The following is a 12,046-nucleotide window of genomic DNA, read 5'->3' as shown; positions in this document are numbered from 1 at the left end:
GCTGGTTTCGCTGAAAACATTTATTAGGGTGGAGTGTGGCAGCTATGTGACAGGAAGCTACCCCAGCTGCTGGGCTTGCTCGAGGCTAGAACGGGGACCTCACTGCCCCCTGCCCACCACAGGCTGAGCTCCTGGCTGGAGGGGACCTCTGGCTGTCAGTGGGCACTGGCAGTCATCAGGGCCCGTGGTGGCCAGGTGCGGGGGGCGGCAGCGTCTCAGGCTGAGCCGTGGAGGGGGCCGGGTTCCTGGTCTTATAGCTGATGATGATGCTGCTGTTGGTGACTCGGGGCCCGTACCAGCCCGCCCAGAACTGCGTGTCCTTGCCTCCGTGCTGGAAGAAGATGTGGCGGACGCCGGGGGGGTAGTCCGAGAAGGTGTGGGAAACCTGGGTGTGGGGTGGGGGAGGCCAGGTCACCTGGGAGACACTGCTTAGGCGGGAGGCAGGGACTCTGGACCCGAGAGCAGCGGGCGTTCCAGGCCGGGAGAGGTAGGTGGGCCGCAGCAAGCAGCCAAGGTCTCACCTCTGTCCACGCAGCATCGTTCCACTGATGGATGGTCACTGGCGGGGGCTCAAAGGAGGCCAAGACGATGTAGTCGGCGGAGGTCAGCTGGACCCGGAGGTGGTAGGAGCAGCCGGAGTCTGCCCTGGCGGCAAACCTGGGGAGGGCCGGCTTAGAGCTGCGCGCCAGGCCACCAGGGCCTGTGCTGGGCGTGGCGCAGGGGGCAGGCCCATACCCGGGCTCAGAGCTTCGCTGCCCTGAGCTTGCTCCCTTCTGCTCGGTCCGGGAGGCCCAGCTGGCTTCAGCAGTGTCTCCCTGCTGGGCCTCAGTTACCCCAGCTGAGAAAAGCGGCAACTCTTTGGGGTGGTCCACAGAAGACGTGATCTCAAAATTCAAAGGCTGTCTACAGAGACAGAGGCCCGGTCTGTGCAGGCTGCATCCCCTGGACCTAGGTGCACCGCACTGGGGGGTTTAGTGGAAGGTTAGGGCGGCAGGGGACTGTTCTGTGTGGTGGGGGCTGGCGCAGTGCTGTGTACCCCTCAGGCCTCACCCCTCCACCCTCAGTGTGGTGGTGCTGGGGCCTGGCTAGAACTGGATCCTGCCTCTGCTATGGGTCAAGCCAGGGGCCTTGTATAGAACTTGGGGAGAGCTGGGGGGTGGAGAGGGTACGGGGCCAGGGAGGCACCCAGGTGAGAAGGCTGTGCAGTTCCCCTCAGCCCCTCCCTGGGGCTGGTGTCCTCTGGCTCCGGGCCTCACGTGCAGCCTGCTGGCCACGTCACACAGGGCTGGGGAGGCCGAGAGGTGCTGCTGGGAGAGCGAGGGCAGGTACGCGGAGGGTACTTGCTGTGGGTTTTCTCACCCAGCCAGCAGGAAGGGCAGGAGGGGATGGGGACAGGTAGCCCAGGGCCCCACTCACCAGTCCCTGACCACGATGTCGGGCCGGACCTTGTCTAGCAGCTCCTCCCAGTAGCCGTGGGCCTTGAGGTCCACCAGCTGGGACTTGAGGCACATGCTGGGGGCAGAGGGCAAGGCTTGTGTTCCGAGCTGGGACTGCACGGCCCCTCCTTGCCAGACCCGGCAGCCCCCGGGGCCCGGGAGTGTCCCCTAAACGCTGCAGGCCCAGCGTGGCTGGTGCTGACCCACTTGTGCCTGGGCAGCACCTGGTACCACTCCAGAGGCCCTGTCTCCAGGGCACCGAGGGTGCACTGCACTTCCTGTCCAAGGTAGGGACACCTGTGGACATCCAGCATGGGCCCCTGGGCCTCCTTGATCTCACTGCCTTGCAGGTCACCCAGCCACTGAGAAGCCGCCCAGTGTACCGGCTCCAGAAGTGGTAGGCTGGGGTGGGGCGGGAACCCCTCCCTGGCTGCCCAGAGAGGCACATTTAGGCCCATGGTTCCAGGGGTCGGAGAGGGTGGCCTGCTCGCTGAGTCTCTCACCTGTAGGAAGTAACAAAGTACTTCTTGACTGTGGGGTCGGGGAAGTTGGTCCCGTGAGCTCCAGGGCAGCTTTCCACCTGCCACTCGTCTCCTCCATTGGAGTCGATCTGCCAGGCCCTCAGCCCGTCTAGGGAAGACGGAGCCAGGTGGGAGTTTAAAGCCGCTCGGGCCCAGGCTGTGGATGGTCAACCAGCTTGTTCCTTTTCAGGGGCACCTTGCCTCAGGGCTCCCCTCCAGCCCACTCCCGGCCAGGGCCTGCTCCCTCCCTCCCTGCCCGAGTGACTTGGCCGGGACACAGGCCACCACCAGGGACCCTCTGCCAACCCTTTCCTTCCTTCTCGGTTGCTGTGGGGCTCTGGGAAATACACAAGTTTCAGTCCTCAAAAAGCCCGTGATGGTGCGTCTAACCCTGCGGAGGCAGCCGCCTCCCTGGAGGGAGGCCCCGGCAGGGCCACAGCCAGCACCTCGGGGTCCCAGGGAGCCAGGTCAGACGCCAGGCGCCCGGGGCAGGGGGTGGTGTCCTCCAGGCTGTGGGTGGCAGGACCTCCGGCAGCAACACTGCTTCTCCCCAAGGCCGCTGAACCATCACTGGGGCTTTTCCAAAATAACTGCTTGGTCCTCCCGTCAGGAGGCCACACCTGTTTCCTGGGTGCCCGGGGTCCCCCAGTAGAGAACTGGAGGAGCTGGGCTGGCGCTGGCCAGAGTCCCCCAGAGGAGAGCCCAGCAGGGCCGGGCTGGCCAGTGCTGGGGCCACGGCCCCCTGTGAGGCGAGGCGGGGGAGGGAAGGAGCAGGCCGGCTCTGTGGGGCCGGGTGAGCTGAGCTGGAGGCTTGGCCGCAGCTTCTCACAGGATCTGGGGCAGGCAGGGAGATCGAGTGTCCGGCCATTGTCTAAGGAGCCTCAGGGGTCGGAGGCAGTCCTGGGTCTCTGGGTCTAGAGTGCCCCATCTGTGAGCTGGAGCCCTCACAAATCGGCCACCTTCCGGGACCACAGTGAGGACGGAACGTGCACAGGAAAGGGGTTCTAGATAGAACGAGGGCCCGTTCACCCCTGCTGTGGCCCCGGATCGCAGTAAACGCCAGACACGCGAAGCGAGGACACCCTGGCAGAGAGCACGTGTCTGCAGCCACTTCCAGATCCTCACTTCCTTCATCTGAGCAATGGGCACACTGGCTGTCCCGGGTGGGCAGTGAAGACCTGAGGGGCAGGCCTGACCCCGGGTCAGGTGGGTCTGCAGTGTCCACTCCATGGGCATGTGTGAGACCTGCTGCGTGACGGCCCCTGGAGAGGGGGGCGGGTGAGATCCTCCAGATCCTTGGAACTTGATGTTTGTAGCAGAGGGAAGAAGGAGTAAGGTAACTGCAGGCCAGGGGTGCCAAGTGAGGGTGACGGCCCTGGTCTTCACACACGGGGTTGGGGCAGGCCTCCAGGCCGACCTGAGGCACACAGAGCCCAGGGAGCACTCCCCCGGGGACTGGCAAGTGCAGAGGCAGCCTCTCCCCTCCCCCAAGCCCCCAGCCCACCTTCAGCGCAGGGGTTGTCCAGCAGGTTTCTCTGGAGGCTGCGCAGGAAGTAGAAGATCTTCCAGTCGGCCACGGGCTGGTCCCAGGCCTCGGTGACGAAGCCCTCGCGCAGGCACTTGCGCTTCCAGAGGGTGGCCAGGTCGATGAGGTCCCGCCAGAGGCTGCAGACCGGGCGGCAGTGCAGCAGGAGCTGGCGGGCGGGCACGTGCGTGAACAGCTCCAGCAGGATGGTCTCGGGCAGCGCGTTGATGCTGACCACCGCCATGGCCGGGCGGGCGGGGCCGCGCTGGCCTGTCGGGGGACAGCAGTCAGGAGCCCTGGCCAGGCAGGGGACTCTCCGATCCCCAGGCACCTGCCCTGTCCTGTTTCCTCTTTTGTGAAAACGACACAGGAAGTCCTGGACACACGGAGTTGCACGTCACGCTGGGGAAACGGTCCCCCAAATTCACGCCTTTAGGGGAAGTAAGCCCCGCCCACAGCTGCCTACTCTTCAAGCCCAGGATTCCAGCCGAGGGGCTTGCGGTGCCGTTCATTGTTAGAACAGTCTACGTTCCAGGGCGGGGCTGGTTCCGAGGTGGTGGGCCGCCTCCCCCCCTGGAGCTTCTGGAAAACTTGCAGATGCCACGCCCTGGCCTCCAGGTGCAGCTCCGGCAGGAATCAGATCCGAATAGTCCGGAGGTCTCCTCCCCAGAAGATAAGGGTGGGCGCCGAGCTGGGGGGGGGGGGCAGTGTTCCCGCTTGGTGCAGACAAACCAAGCAGGACAACTGGGTGTTTGTGGAAAGTGCTGTGATGGGAAACAGAAACAGCCAGCGTGGCCAGGTCTCCTTTTTTGGACTGTAAACCTGTCCTAAAGGTAATATGAACCTGGGTGGGGGTGGCGTAGAAGGCTAAGCCTCCACCTGCAGCGCCGCCATCCCATATGGGTGCTGGTTCGGGACCCGGCTGCTCCACTTAGGTCCAGCTCTCTGCTGTGGCCTGGGAAGGCAGTGGGAGGCCTGCATGGAAGTCCAGGCTGCTGCTCATTGGAGGAATGAGCCAGCAGGTGGAAGACCCACACCCCGCCCACGCTCTGCCTTTCAGATCCTGAAAAACGGGCGACTTCTGTAAGCATTGTAGAGCCCCCCAAGCCACTGGGCTCCAATCACCGGCGTCTAACACGCAGGAGAGTCCCTCGGTTTCACTTTATGGCGCTCCTCGCGGGGGTGGGGGTGGGGGGCCGAGGCCATCCAGGGGCACCTTGGGGAAAAGCCCAGGCCAGCCCCAAGGGACTGACTCACAGCCCCGGCTCCCTACGGGCCGGCGCCCCGAGCTGGCCGCGCCCCTGGCCCGGACCCCCTGCCCCGCCCCCGCCTTCCTACTGGGCCCATTTCTCGGAAGCGGCCGCTGAGGCTGGGGCCGGGCCCAGCGCCGGGAAGTCTCGTGACTCCTCTGGCCCGGCGGCTCCGCGACCAGGCCCCAGTCGGAGGCAGGGCCCGACGGGGGCGCGGGACCCCCAGGCGGCCCCGGAACCCCGGGCCTGGGTCCGCGCCCCCGGCCCCGGGCCCTCCCTCGCGCGCGGCCCCGATCCACCCTCGCCGGGTCCTGCGGACCGGAGCCCCGGCCGGCCTGGAGCCTGCGGCCTGCGCCGCGCCGCCGCCCCGCCCCGCCCGCGTCACGCGCCGCCAGCTGCCCGCGTCGGGTCGGGCCGGCCGCCAGCGCCCCGCCGGGAGCCTGTCTCCCCAGGCCCCACTCCCCGGCCGGCCGCTGGAGCTCACCTCCTCCCCGGGCTTCCTCCGCTCTGCAGGGGAAGCCGAGCAGCCCCGCCTCGCACCGCTTCCTCCCCGCCGAGAGAGGCGGGGCCCACTCTCCGCCCCGAGCCGCGGGCCTGCCCCGCAGGGCCAGCGCCGAGGCCTCGATGACTCACAGGGTGACGCCTCTCTCTCCAGCACCTACTGCAGATAGCTCTCAAGGGTTGCGCAGGCTGTGCACTGCGCAAGGGGGCTGGGTCCAGCGGCCGCCACAGAGCCTGGGGGCAGGGTGGCCCTACCCTGCTGAGGCCCTCATCTTGGGCACTCTTAAGCTGATTAAACTGGACGAGCACCGAGCACCTCCGGTGCCAGGCACCACCTAAATGCTCCGGCTTCCTCCAGTGACGGTAAAGCACTGCCCACGTCACGAGGGGCACCCGAGGCCGCCAGGTGCAGCCACAGGATCCCCCTCCCCTCCCCCCCCCCCCCGCGGCAGGCAGCAGCCGCGGGGGAGGGGGCTGCCCGGTGGGATGTCTGGCCGGTGTTTGGGCGGAGGCCCAGGTTCTGCTAAGCTCGGGCTCCTGTGTCCCCTGGACAGAAGCCACCCCGGGCACCTCCTCCAGGCAGGCCGCCTGCGGGCTCCATCTTTCCACCCACAAGACACACGGCACAGGTCGGCCTGGGAACTCCTTTTATTTGGCTTCAAGCAGAGGGCGAGGTCAGAACACTGTCCTTGCAGCACAGGCGGGGGTGGGGGGTGGGGTGGGATCCTGTGAGCAGCAGTTCCAAGGGCATGGGGAGGGGGTACTTGGAGGTGGGTGGTACTCGGTGGTCCCTGAGAACCCCCTTCAACACTCATCCGGGGCGCACACTCATCCAAGCTCCCCAAGTCGGGGCCCGATCCTGTCCCCCACCTGCCCGGGTCACCTGTGCAGGATTCCCTGGGGCTTGTGGGAGCGTCGGCCCTGAGAGCCACGTGGCTTCCGGGGCTTGGCTGACAGGGAGGACGCCCCAGCCCGGCCCAACCTGGGCCTCTCTCAGGGGACAGGCAGAGACAGAGTGGAGGGGCGGCAGACCCCAGGGTGGCCACCCAGCACGTGCACGCTTGCCACACATCTTACCAGTCCCCACTCTGTGGCGGGGCCGGTAGACACACAGCTCTCTAGGTTGGCACCAGGCTTGGAGACCCACTCGCAGGGGAGCCTGGGAGAACGCCCTGCACCCCCTGAACTGCTCGCCCCATCTCCTTGAGGGACCCACGCGAGCTCCTGCCACCATCCCAGTGGGGCCATGGGGGAGGGCTGGCTCCACAGCTCATGGGGACTGCCCAGACGGAAGGCAACTGGGGGCACACACGGAGGGGGCAGGGACGGCCCACTTCCGCCTCCCCGCCCTGAGCCCAACAATTTACCAGTCAGGGGTCGGTGGATGGGTGCGCGCGGGCGGTCAGGGCAGCGGGGGCCCGATGGTGATGCTGCTGTTGGTGACCCTCGGGCCGTACCAGCCGGCCCAGTAGTGAGTGTCCACGCCGCCGTGCTGAAACCAGATGTAGCGGACGCCGGGCGGGTAGTTGGAGAACGTGTGGGAGACCTGGGGGCGGGGCGGGCGGAGGGAGGGGAGAGGTCAGGGGGCTGACCCCGAGGGTGAACCTGTCTTCGGGAACAGGAGAGCGGGGAGGGGATGAGTTCTTTAGGCTCGGCCAGGAGGCCGCAGGATGGACTCGTCCTAGCTCTGAGTCTGGCCAGACTGCTCTCCGTCTCTGCGCTCCCGTCTCATGTAAAAAGGAGCAAGACCTGGCCCCTGTGCGCACCACTGGGTTATCGACTGAAAGGTTCTATGTGCTCCTGGAGAAGGCCCTGCACCTGCAGTGCTGGGGCCTGGCACTTACGGGGCGTCCAGTGGGCACCTGGGGCTGCTGGCACCGGTACCGGACAGAGCAGAGACCACGTACGGTACCGCAGAGAGTTCCGGTGCACATCGCTGGTCTCCATCAGGGGCCCTCTGCTTGTTTTTGTGGATAAAGTTTTACTGGCACACAGCCACAGCCATTTGTCTACATACTGTCCAGAGCTGTGTAAATAAAGTTTTATTGGAACACAGCCACATCTATTTGTTCACCCATTGTCTAAAAATGTTTTTGTGCAACAGTAGAGTTGGAGAGCTGCTTGTGACAGAGTTTGACCTGCAAAGCCTAAAATATTTGAATGTGGCTTTTTGTTTAAAAAATTATTTTTTTATTTGAAAGGCAGAGTTAGAGAGAGGGAGACACACAGACACACACACAGAGATATCTTCTATCTGCAGGTTCACTCCCCAGATGGCTGCACCGGCCAGGGCTAGGCCAGGCTGAAGCCAGGAGCTGGGCACTTCCTCCAAATCTCCAAACACTTGGAGGAACCCAAACACTTGGAGTTTGGTGTTTGGTGCAGGGATCCAAACACTTGGGCCGTCTTCCACTGGTTTCCCAGGTGCATTAGCAGGGAGCTGGATAACAAGTGGAACAGCCGGGACTCAAACTGGTGCCTATATGGGATGCTGGGGTTGCAGGCCATGGCGTTGCCTACTGCGTCACAGCACCAGCCCTCTATCTGGCCTTTTCAGAAAACATTTGGGGGCCACACTGTGGAATAGCAGGTAAAGCTGCTGCCTACAGTGCGGCATCCCATATGGACGCTGGTTCAAGATCTGGCTGCTCCACTTCCAATCCAGCTCTCTGCTATGGCCTGGAAAAGCAGTGGAAGTTGGCCCACGTGCTTGGGTTCCTGTATCCACGTGGGAGACCTGGAAGAAGCTCCTGGCTCCTGGATTCAGATCCGCCCAGCTCTGGCCGTTGTGACCTTTTGGGGAGTGGACCAGCAGATGGAAGACCTTTCTGCCTCTCCGTCTCTCTGTCTGTAACTCTACCTCTCAAATAAACACATCTTAAGAAAAAAAGGGGCCGGCGCCTTGGGGGCCAACTGGGGATTGAACCACTGGATGGAAGACCTCTCTCTCTCTCTCTCTTTCTCTCTCTGTGTAACTCTTTCACATAAATAAATAAATAAGTCCTTAAAAAGAAAAAGAAAACGCTAAGTGAAACCCAGGCAACAGTAAGTAATAAACGAGGTTACTAACTGACAGTTGACCTGGTGGGCAGTTTCTGGACCTGGTTTTTCCAGTATCATTTCATTGACCTCTTTGAGAGCACTGAGACAGAAGCACTGTTGTGCCCATTTTACAGATAAGGCAAGTCAAGTGCAGAGCAGTGGAGGCCAAGGCTTGGCTCTGAGCCCAGGCCTGCCTGCCTGCAGCCTCAGCCTTGGGTGGTCCGCCTCCCCCAGCCCCCAGCCCCCAGCCCCCAGCCCCAGGCCCACACACCTCCCTCCACTTGGCATCGCTCTTCTGCTGGATCGTCACGGGATCCGGCTGGAAGGTCCCCAGAGGGGCATGTGCGGACGACAGGAGCTGAACGCACAGCTGGTACTTGGACCCACAGTCAGGCCTGGCTGCGAACCTACAGGAAGAGGGAGGGCCCATTAGGGCCTTGGAGTTGGGGGGCAGGGCGCCTGAGGAGCAGGCCCCCTCCCCAAGCCCTGCTCCAGGCACTCACCAGTCCTTGACCTCGATGTCCGGCCGTGTGGTGTCCATCAGCTCCTCCCAATACCCTTCAGCTTTGAGGTCCACCACCTGGGACTTGAGACAGGTGCTGGGAGGGGGGGGGGGCTGGGGCTTACCACTGGGGTCCTGGAGGGCCAGGACAGCCCATCCCTGGGGCAGGCGACCCCAGGGTGAAGTGACTCGGGCCCCCCCCCCCCAGGCCCCCGGATCTTACTAATAAGAAGTCACGAAGTATTTCTTGACCTGGTCATTGGGGAACTCCTTCCTCTGGTCTTTGGACAGGTCCTCCACCTTCCACTCATCACCTCCATTCACGTCCAGGCTCCAGAACTCAAACCCCTCTGGCGGGAAGGCGGAGTTCACACCAGAGAGAAGCCCCCCTGTGGCCACCTTCTCCCAAACGCCCCTTCCCTCCCGTTCCCAGCCCTGGTCTCAACAGCTGGAGGGGTGCGTGCCACACATCAACTGTGCCACCTCACAGCGGTGTCCCCGTCCCTGGCACAGGCAAGTGATTTCCACGGGAACTCCGAGACTCAGGGCGCTGTGACCCCAGACCCCTCTGTAGTCTGCTCCCAGCCCCACTGCTCCTGGCTGTGGCTTTCTGTAAGCTGTCAGGAGCGGTGGCCGGGAAACTCTCTAGGCTAAAATATTTTGGGCTTGATGGGCTGTGCACTGTTTGTATCGTGGTTTTGTTATTTTTAAAAAAATAACACTTTAAAATGTAAAGAACATTTTTGTCTCCCTGGGTAGATTTGCCTTCTGGACCGTGGTTTGCCAAACACTGGACCAGAACCCCTGTGGGGTGGGGGGGGGAGTCAAGTCAGAAAGTTCTGGACATCGCCGTGCTCCGGAGCTTGACCACGTCATGGAGAACAACACTCCCTTCCCATCCGAGTGTCCATCTGACAGCTGGCAAAGCACCAAGGGAAGAGGGGCTCCAGGTGACCGGGTCCCTCGTTCTACCACAACCAAAACCCCCGTCCACCTCTGGGGCGGTCCCAGGGGTCCGGGAACGAGGCTACCAAAGCGTGGCTCTGTGTTCCCAGTCCTGTGTCTGGAGCACCGTGAGTCCCAACTGGCCAGCTGCCTCGCTCCTAAGAGAGTCCACTGGGGAGACCTAAGAAACACCACCCGGGGCTTCTGTCTGCCCAGCTAAACAATGGCTGCAGGAACTGAACCCGATTCTAAATATTACTGGGAGGGGCTGGTGTGCTGGCCCCTGGGTCACGCCCCTGCTTGGAGCGTCCCATATCAGAGGGCTGCTTTGAGCCCTGGCTGCTCTGCTTCCGACCCAGCTCCCTGCTAATGCTCCTGGGAAGACAGCAGAAGATGGCTCAGCTCCTTGGGCCCTTGTATCCCAAGTGCGAGTTTGTGGGTCCTGGGCTCCTGGCCCCAGCTCAGCCCAGAATTGGCTGTTGCAGCCGCAGGGGAATGGACCAGTGGATGGGAAGCGCTCGCTCGCTCGGTGAGGCGAGCTGGTGTCACGGTACCAGCGCCTGCTAGAGCGTGCCACCCCCGTCCCCCCGCACCCCACCTTCAGCGCAGGGGTTGTGCAGCAGGTTCCTGTGGAGGCTGCGCAGGAAGTAGAAGATCTTCCAGTCGGCCACGGGCTGGTCCCAGGCCTCGGTGACGAAGCCCTCGCGCAGGCACTTGCGCTTCCAGAGGGTGGCCAGGTCGATGAGGTCCCGCCAGAGGCTGCAGACCGGGCGGCAGTGCAGCAGGAGCTGGCGGGCGGGCACGTGCGTGAACAGCTCCAGCAGGAGGGTCTCGGGCAGCGCGTTGATGCTGACCGCCGCCATGGCCGGGCGTCAGGACGGCCCCCTGGGGCTGTCGAAAAGCTGGCTTCAGACCGGGCCTCTCCCCAGGACCAGGTGGGGGTGGGAGCCCCCATCCCCACTCTGCCCCTGACTGCTCCAGGAGGGGCCGGGGGTGCTCCAGGGAGCCCAGGCTCCACAGGTGCTCAGTGAAAGCTGAACCTGGTGTCCTCACCGCGCCTCCCCATGGCCGCTAAGGAGGCCCAGGGAGCCAAAGGAGCTGTCCACGGTCCCACCCACGGGCAGCCGGGCAAGGAGGCTGGGTCCTCCCGGATTCCAGGGCCAGCCGCCTTTAGAGGGGGATAACACCGCAGGTTTCGTCATCGTCTCCCCCATCCTCAAAAAGCTCGGAGAGGGACAGTGGGGGGATAATGATCACTGTCCTCCACGGACTCCAAAGGTTCAGAGGCCACAAAGCACAGGTTTCCGTGTCGCTAGGCCTGGCCAGAGGGTGGGCGACGGGGGAGGCCGGCCCTTTTTGTTTCCTCACCTCCGGACGCCTGCGGCCGCTCATTCCCACCCTGTGACTTTAAAATGCCCCTCACGGTCGGGGCTCGGACCCCCGCGCGTCGAGGGCGACCCCAACCCCCTGGTCCCCGCCCGCGCCGCCTCGCGAAGCCCCGCAGCGCAGCCGCTACCAGCCCCGCGGCCCGGGTTTGCTCTGCGCCAAACCTCCCTTCTTGTCCCGCCAGGCCCCCGCAGGGCCGCGACCCCGCCCCGGCGCGCCCCGTGCCACCTCCGGCCAGGTCACCTGCGCTCAGCGGCCGCTGCGCAATCTCGCTGGGCAGCGGCGGAACAGACTGACCGCCTGGGCCTCGTAGCCTGTGGATGCGGGCCCGGACCCGCCCCCACCGCCTGCCACTCTCCGCCGCCAACCCCGCCCCCGCCGCGAGCCCCGCCCCGCCGCGAGCCTCACTCCGCCGCCAGCTCCGCCCCGCCGAGAGGCCCCGCCCCTTCCCCACCGCCAACCCCGCCCCCGCCGCCTGCCTCACTCCGCCGCCAGCTCCGCCCCGCCGCAAGGCCCCGCCCCTTCTCCGCCCCCGCCCCTTCTCCGCCCCCGCCCGCCCCGCTCCCGCCGCGAGCCCCGCCCGCCGCTGTGCTCCGCTCCTGGCAGAGCCTGGACGCACCCCCACCGCGGCGTAGGAAAATTACCTGGGGTGGGTACCGGAAGGCGCCTCCTACCCCTGCAAACTCCGCTGGAGGCCCGCGCCCCGCACCCTCCGCATGACCCAGACTCTCCCTGCCCCCCTCGCCTCTTCTCCCAGCGCCCCAAATCTCCCCTCCCCCCATTAAACAGCACACCGACTCCTGACCTTTCTCGGCCTCCCGGGTCCGCGGAGGACTCCGTAGCCCCAGGCCTCGGGGCGACCGCGGGGACTGCGGGGCGGCGGGGCGCGGGGCCAGAGGCGGGGCGGGGCGGGGCGGGGGCCTTTAAGAGGCGCGGCC

The 12,046-nt window shown here is 64.7% G+C and overlaps 2 protein-coding genes across 3 annotated transcripts; both read right to left on the bottom strand.

Moving 5' to 3' along the window:
* Positions 1 to 2: 2 nt before the first annotated feature.
* LOC133759429 (F-box only protein 6-like) lies at positions 3 to 5,316 on the bottom strand. Its single transcript, XM_062190441.1, has 6 exons — positions 5,217 to 5,316; positions 3,462 to 3,752; positions 1,940 to 2,066; positions 1,417 to 1,512; positions 522 to 657; positions 3 to 385 (listed from the first exon to the last, which is right to left on the bottom strand). Exons 2-6 carry the CDS (start codon positions 3,724 to 3,726, stop codon positions 176 to 178), a joined length of 834 nt encoding a protein of 277 aa, XP_062046425.1. The 5' UTR covers positions 3,727 to 3,752; positions 5,217 to 5,316; the 3' UTR covers positions 3 to 175.
* Positions 5,317 to 5,790: 474 nt separating this feature from the next.
* LOC133759428 (F-box only protein 44) lies at positions 5,791 to 11,964 on the bottom strand. Of its 2 annotated transcripts, none has more exons than XM_062190440.1 (6): positions 11,914 to 11,964; positions 10,321 to 10,613; positions 9,001 to 9,127; positions 8,779 to 8,874; positions 8,547 to 8,682; positions 5,791 to 6,779 (listed from the first exon to the last, which is right to left on the bottom strand). In XM_062190440.1, exons 2-6 carry the CDS (start codon positions 10,583 to 10,585, stop codon positions 6,636 to 6,638), a joined length of 768 nt encoding a protein of 255 aa, XP_062046424.1. In that variant the 5' UTR covers positions 10,586 to 10,613; positions 11,914 to 11,964; the 3' UTR covers positions 5,791 to 6,635. The 2 variants fall into 2 exon arrangements, with proteins under 2 accessions (XP_062046424.1, XP_062046423.1); XM_062190439.1 differs by lacking the exon at positions 11,914 to 11,964 and adding an exon at positions 11,352 to 11,413.
* Between the last annotated feature and the right edge of the window lie 82 nt (positions 11,965 to 12,046).

Source organism: Lepus europaeus, chromosome 5, assembly GCF_033115175.1.
Source record: "Lepus europaeus isolate LE1 chromosome 5, mLepTim1.pri, whole genome shotgun sequence".
In the NCBI taxonomy this organism is placed as follows: domain Eukaryota; kingdom Metazoa; phylum Chordata; class Mammalia; order Lagomorpha; family Leporidae; genus Lepus; species Lepus europaeus.
This window is presented reverse-complemented; position numbering and strand designations above follow the sequence as displayed.

What these genes read in the sequence shown, in the direction of transcription:
- LOC133759429 (XM_062190441.1), bottom strand. Translation starts at nt 3,726, where the DNA reads ATGGCGGTGGTCAGCATCAACGCGCTGCCCGAGACCATCCTGCTGGAG. An exon ending in TACTTTGTTACTTCCTACAG is followed by an intron (nt 1,513 to 1,939) that starts GTGAGAGACTCA and finishes CTCTGCCCCCAG; the next exon opens with CATGTGCCTCAAGTCCCAGC. An exon ending in ACGATGCTGCGTGGACAGAG is followed by an intron (nt 386 to 521) that starts GTGAGACCTTGG and finishes CCCCACACCCAG; the next exon opens with GTTTCCCACACCTTCTCGGA.
- LOC133759428 (XM_062190440.1), bottom strand. Translation starts at nt 10,585, where the DNA reads ATGGCGGCGGTCAGCATCAACGCGCTGCCCGAGACCCTCCTGCTGGAG. An exon ending in GCACAACCCCTGCGCTGAAG is followed by an intron (nt 9,128 to 10,320) that starts GTGGGGTGCGGG and finishes CCTTCCCGCCAG; the next exon opens with AGGGGTTTGAGTTCTGGAGC. An exon ending in GCGATGCCAAGTGGAGGGAG is followed by an intron (nt 6,780 to 8,546) that starts GTGTGTGGGCCT and finishes CCCCGCCCCCAG; the next exon opens with GTCTCCCACACGTTCTCCAA.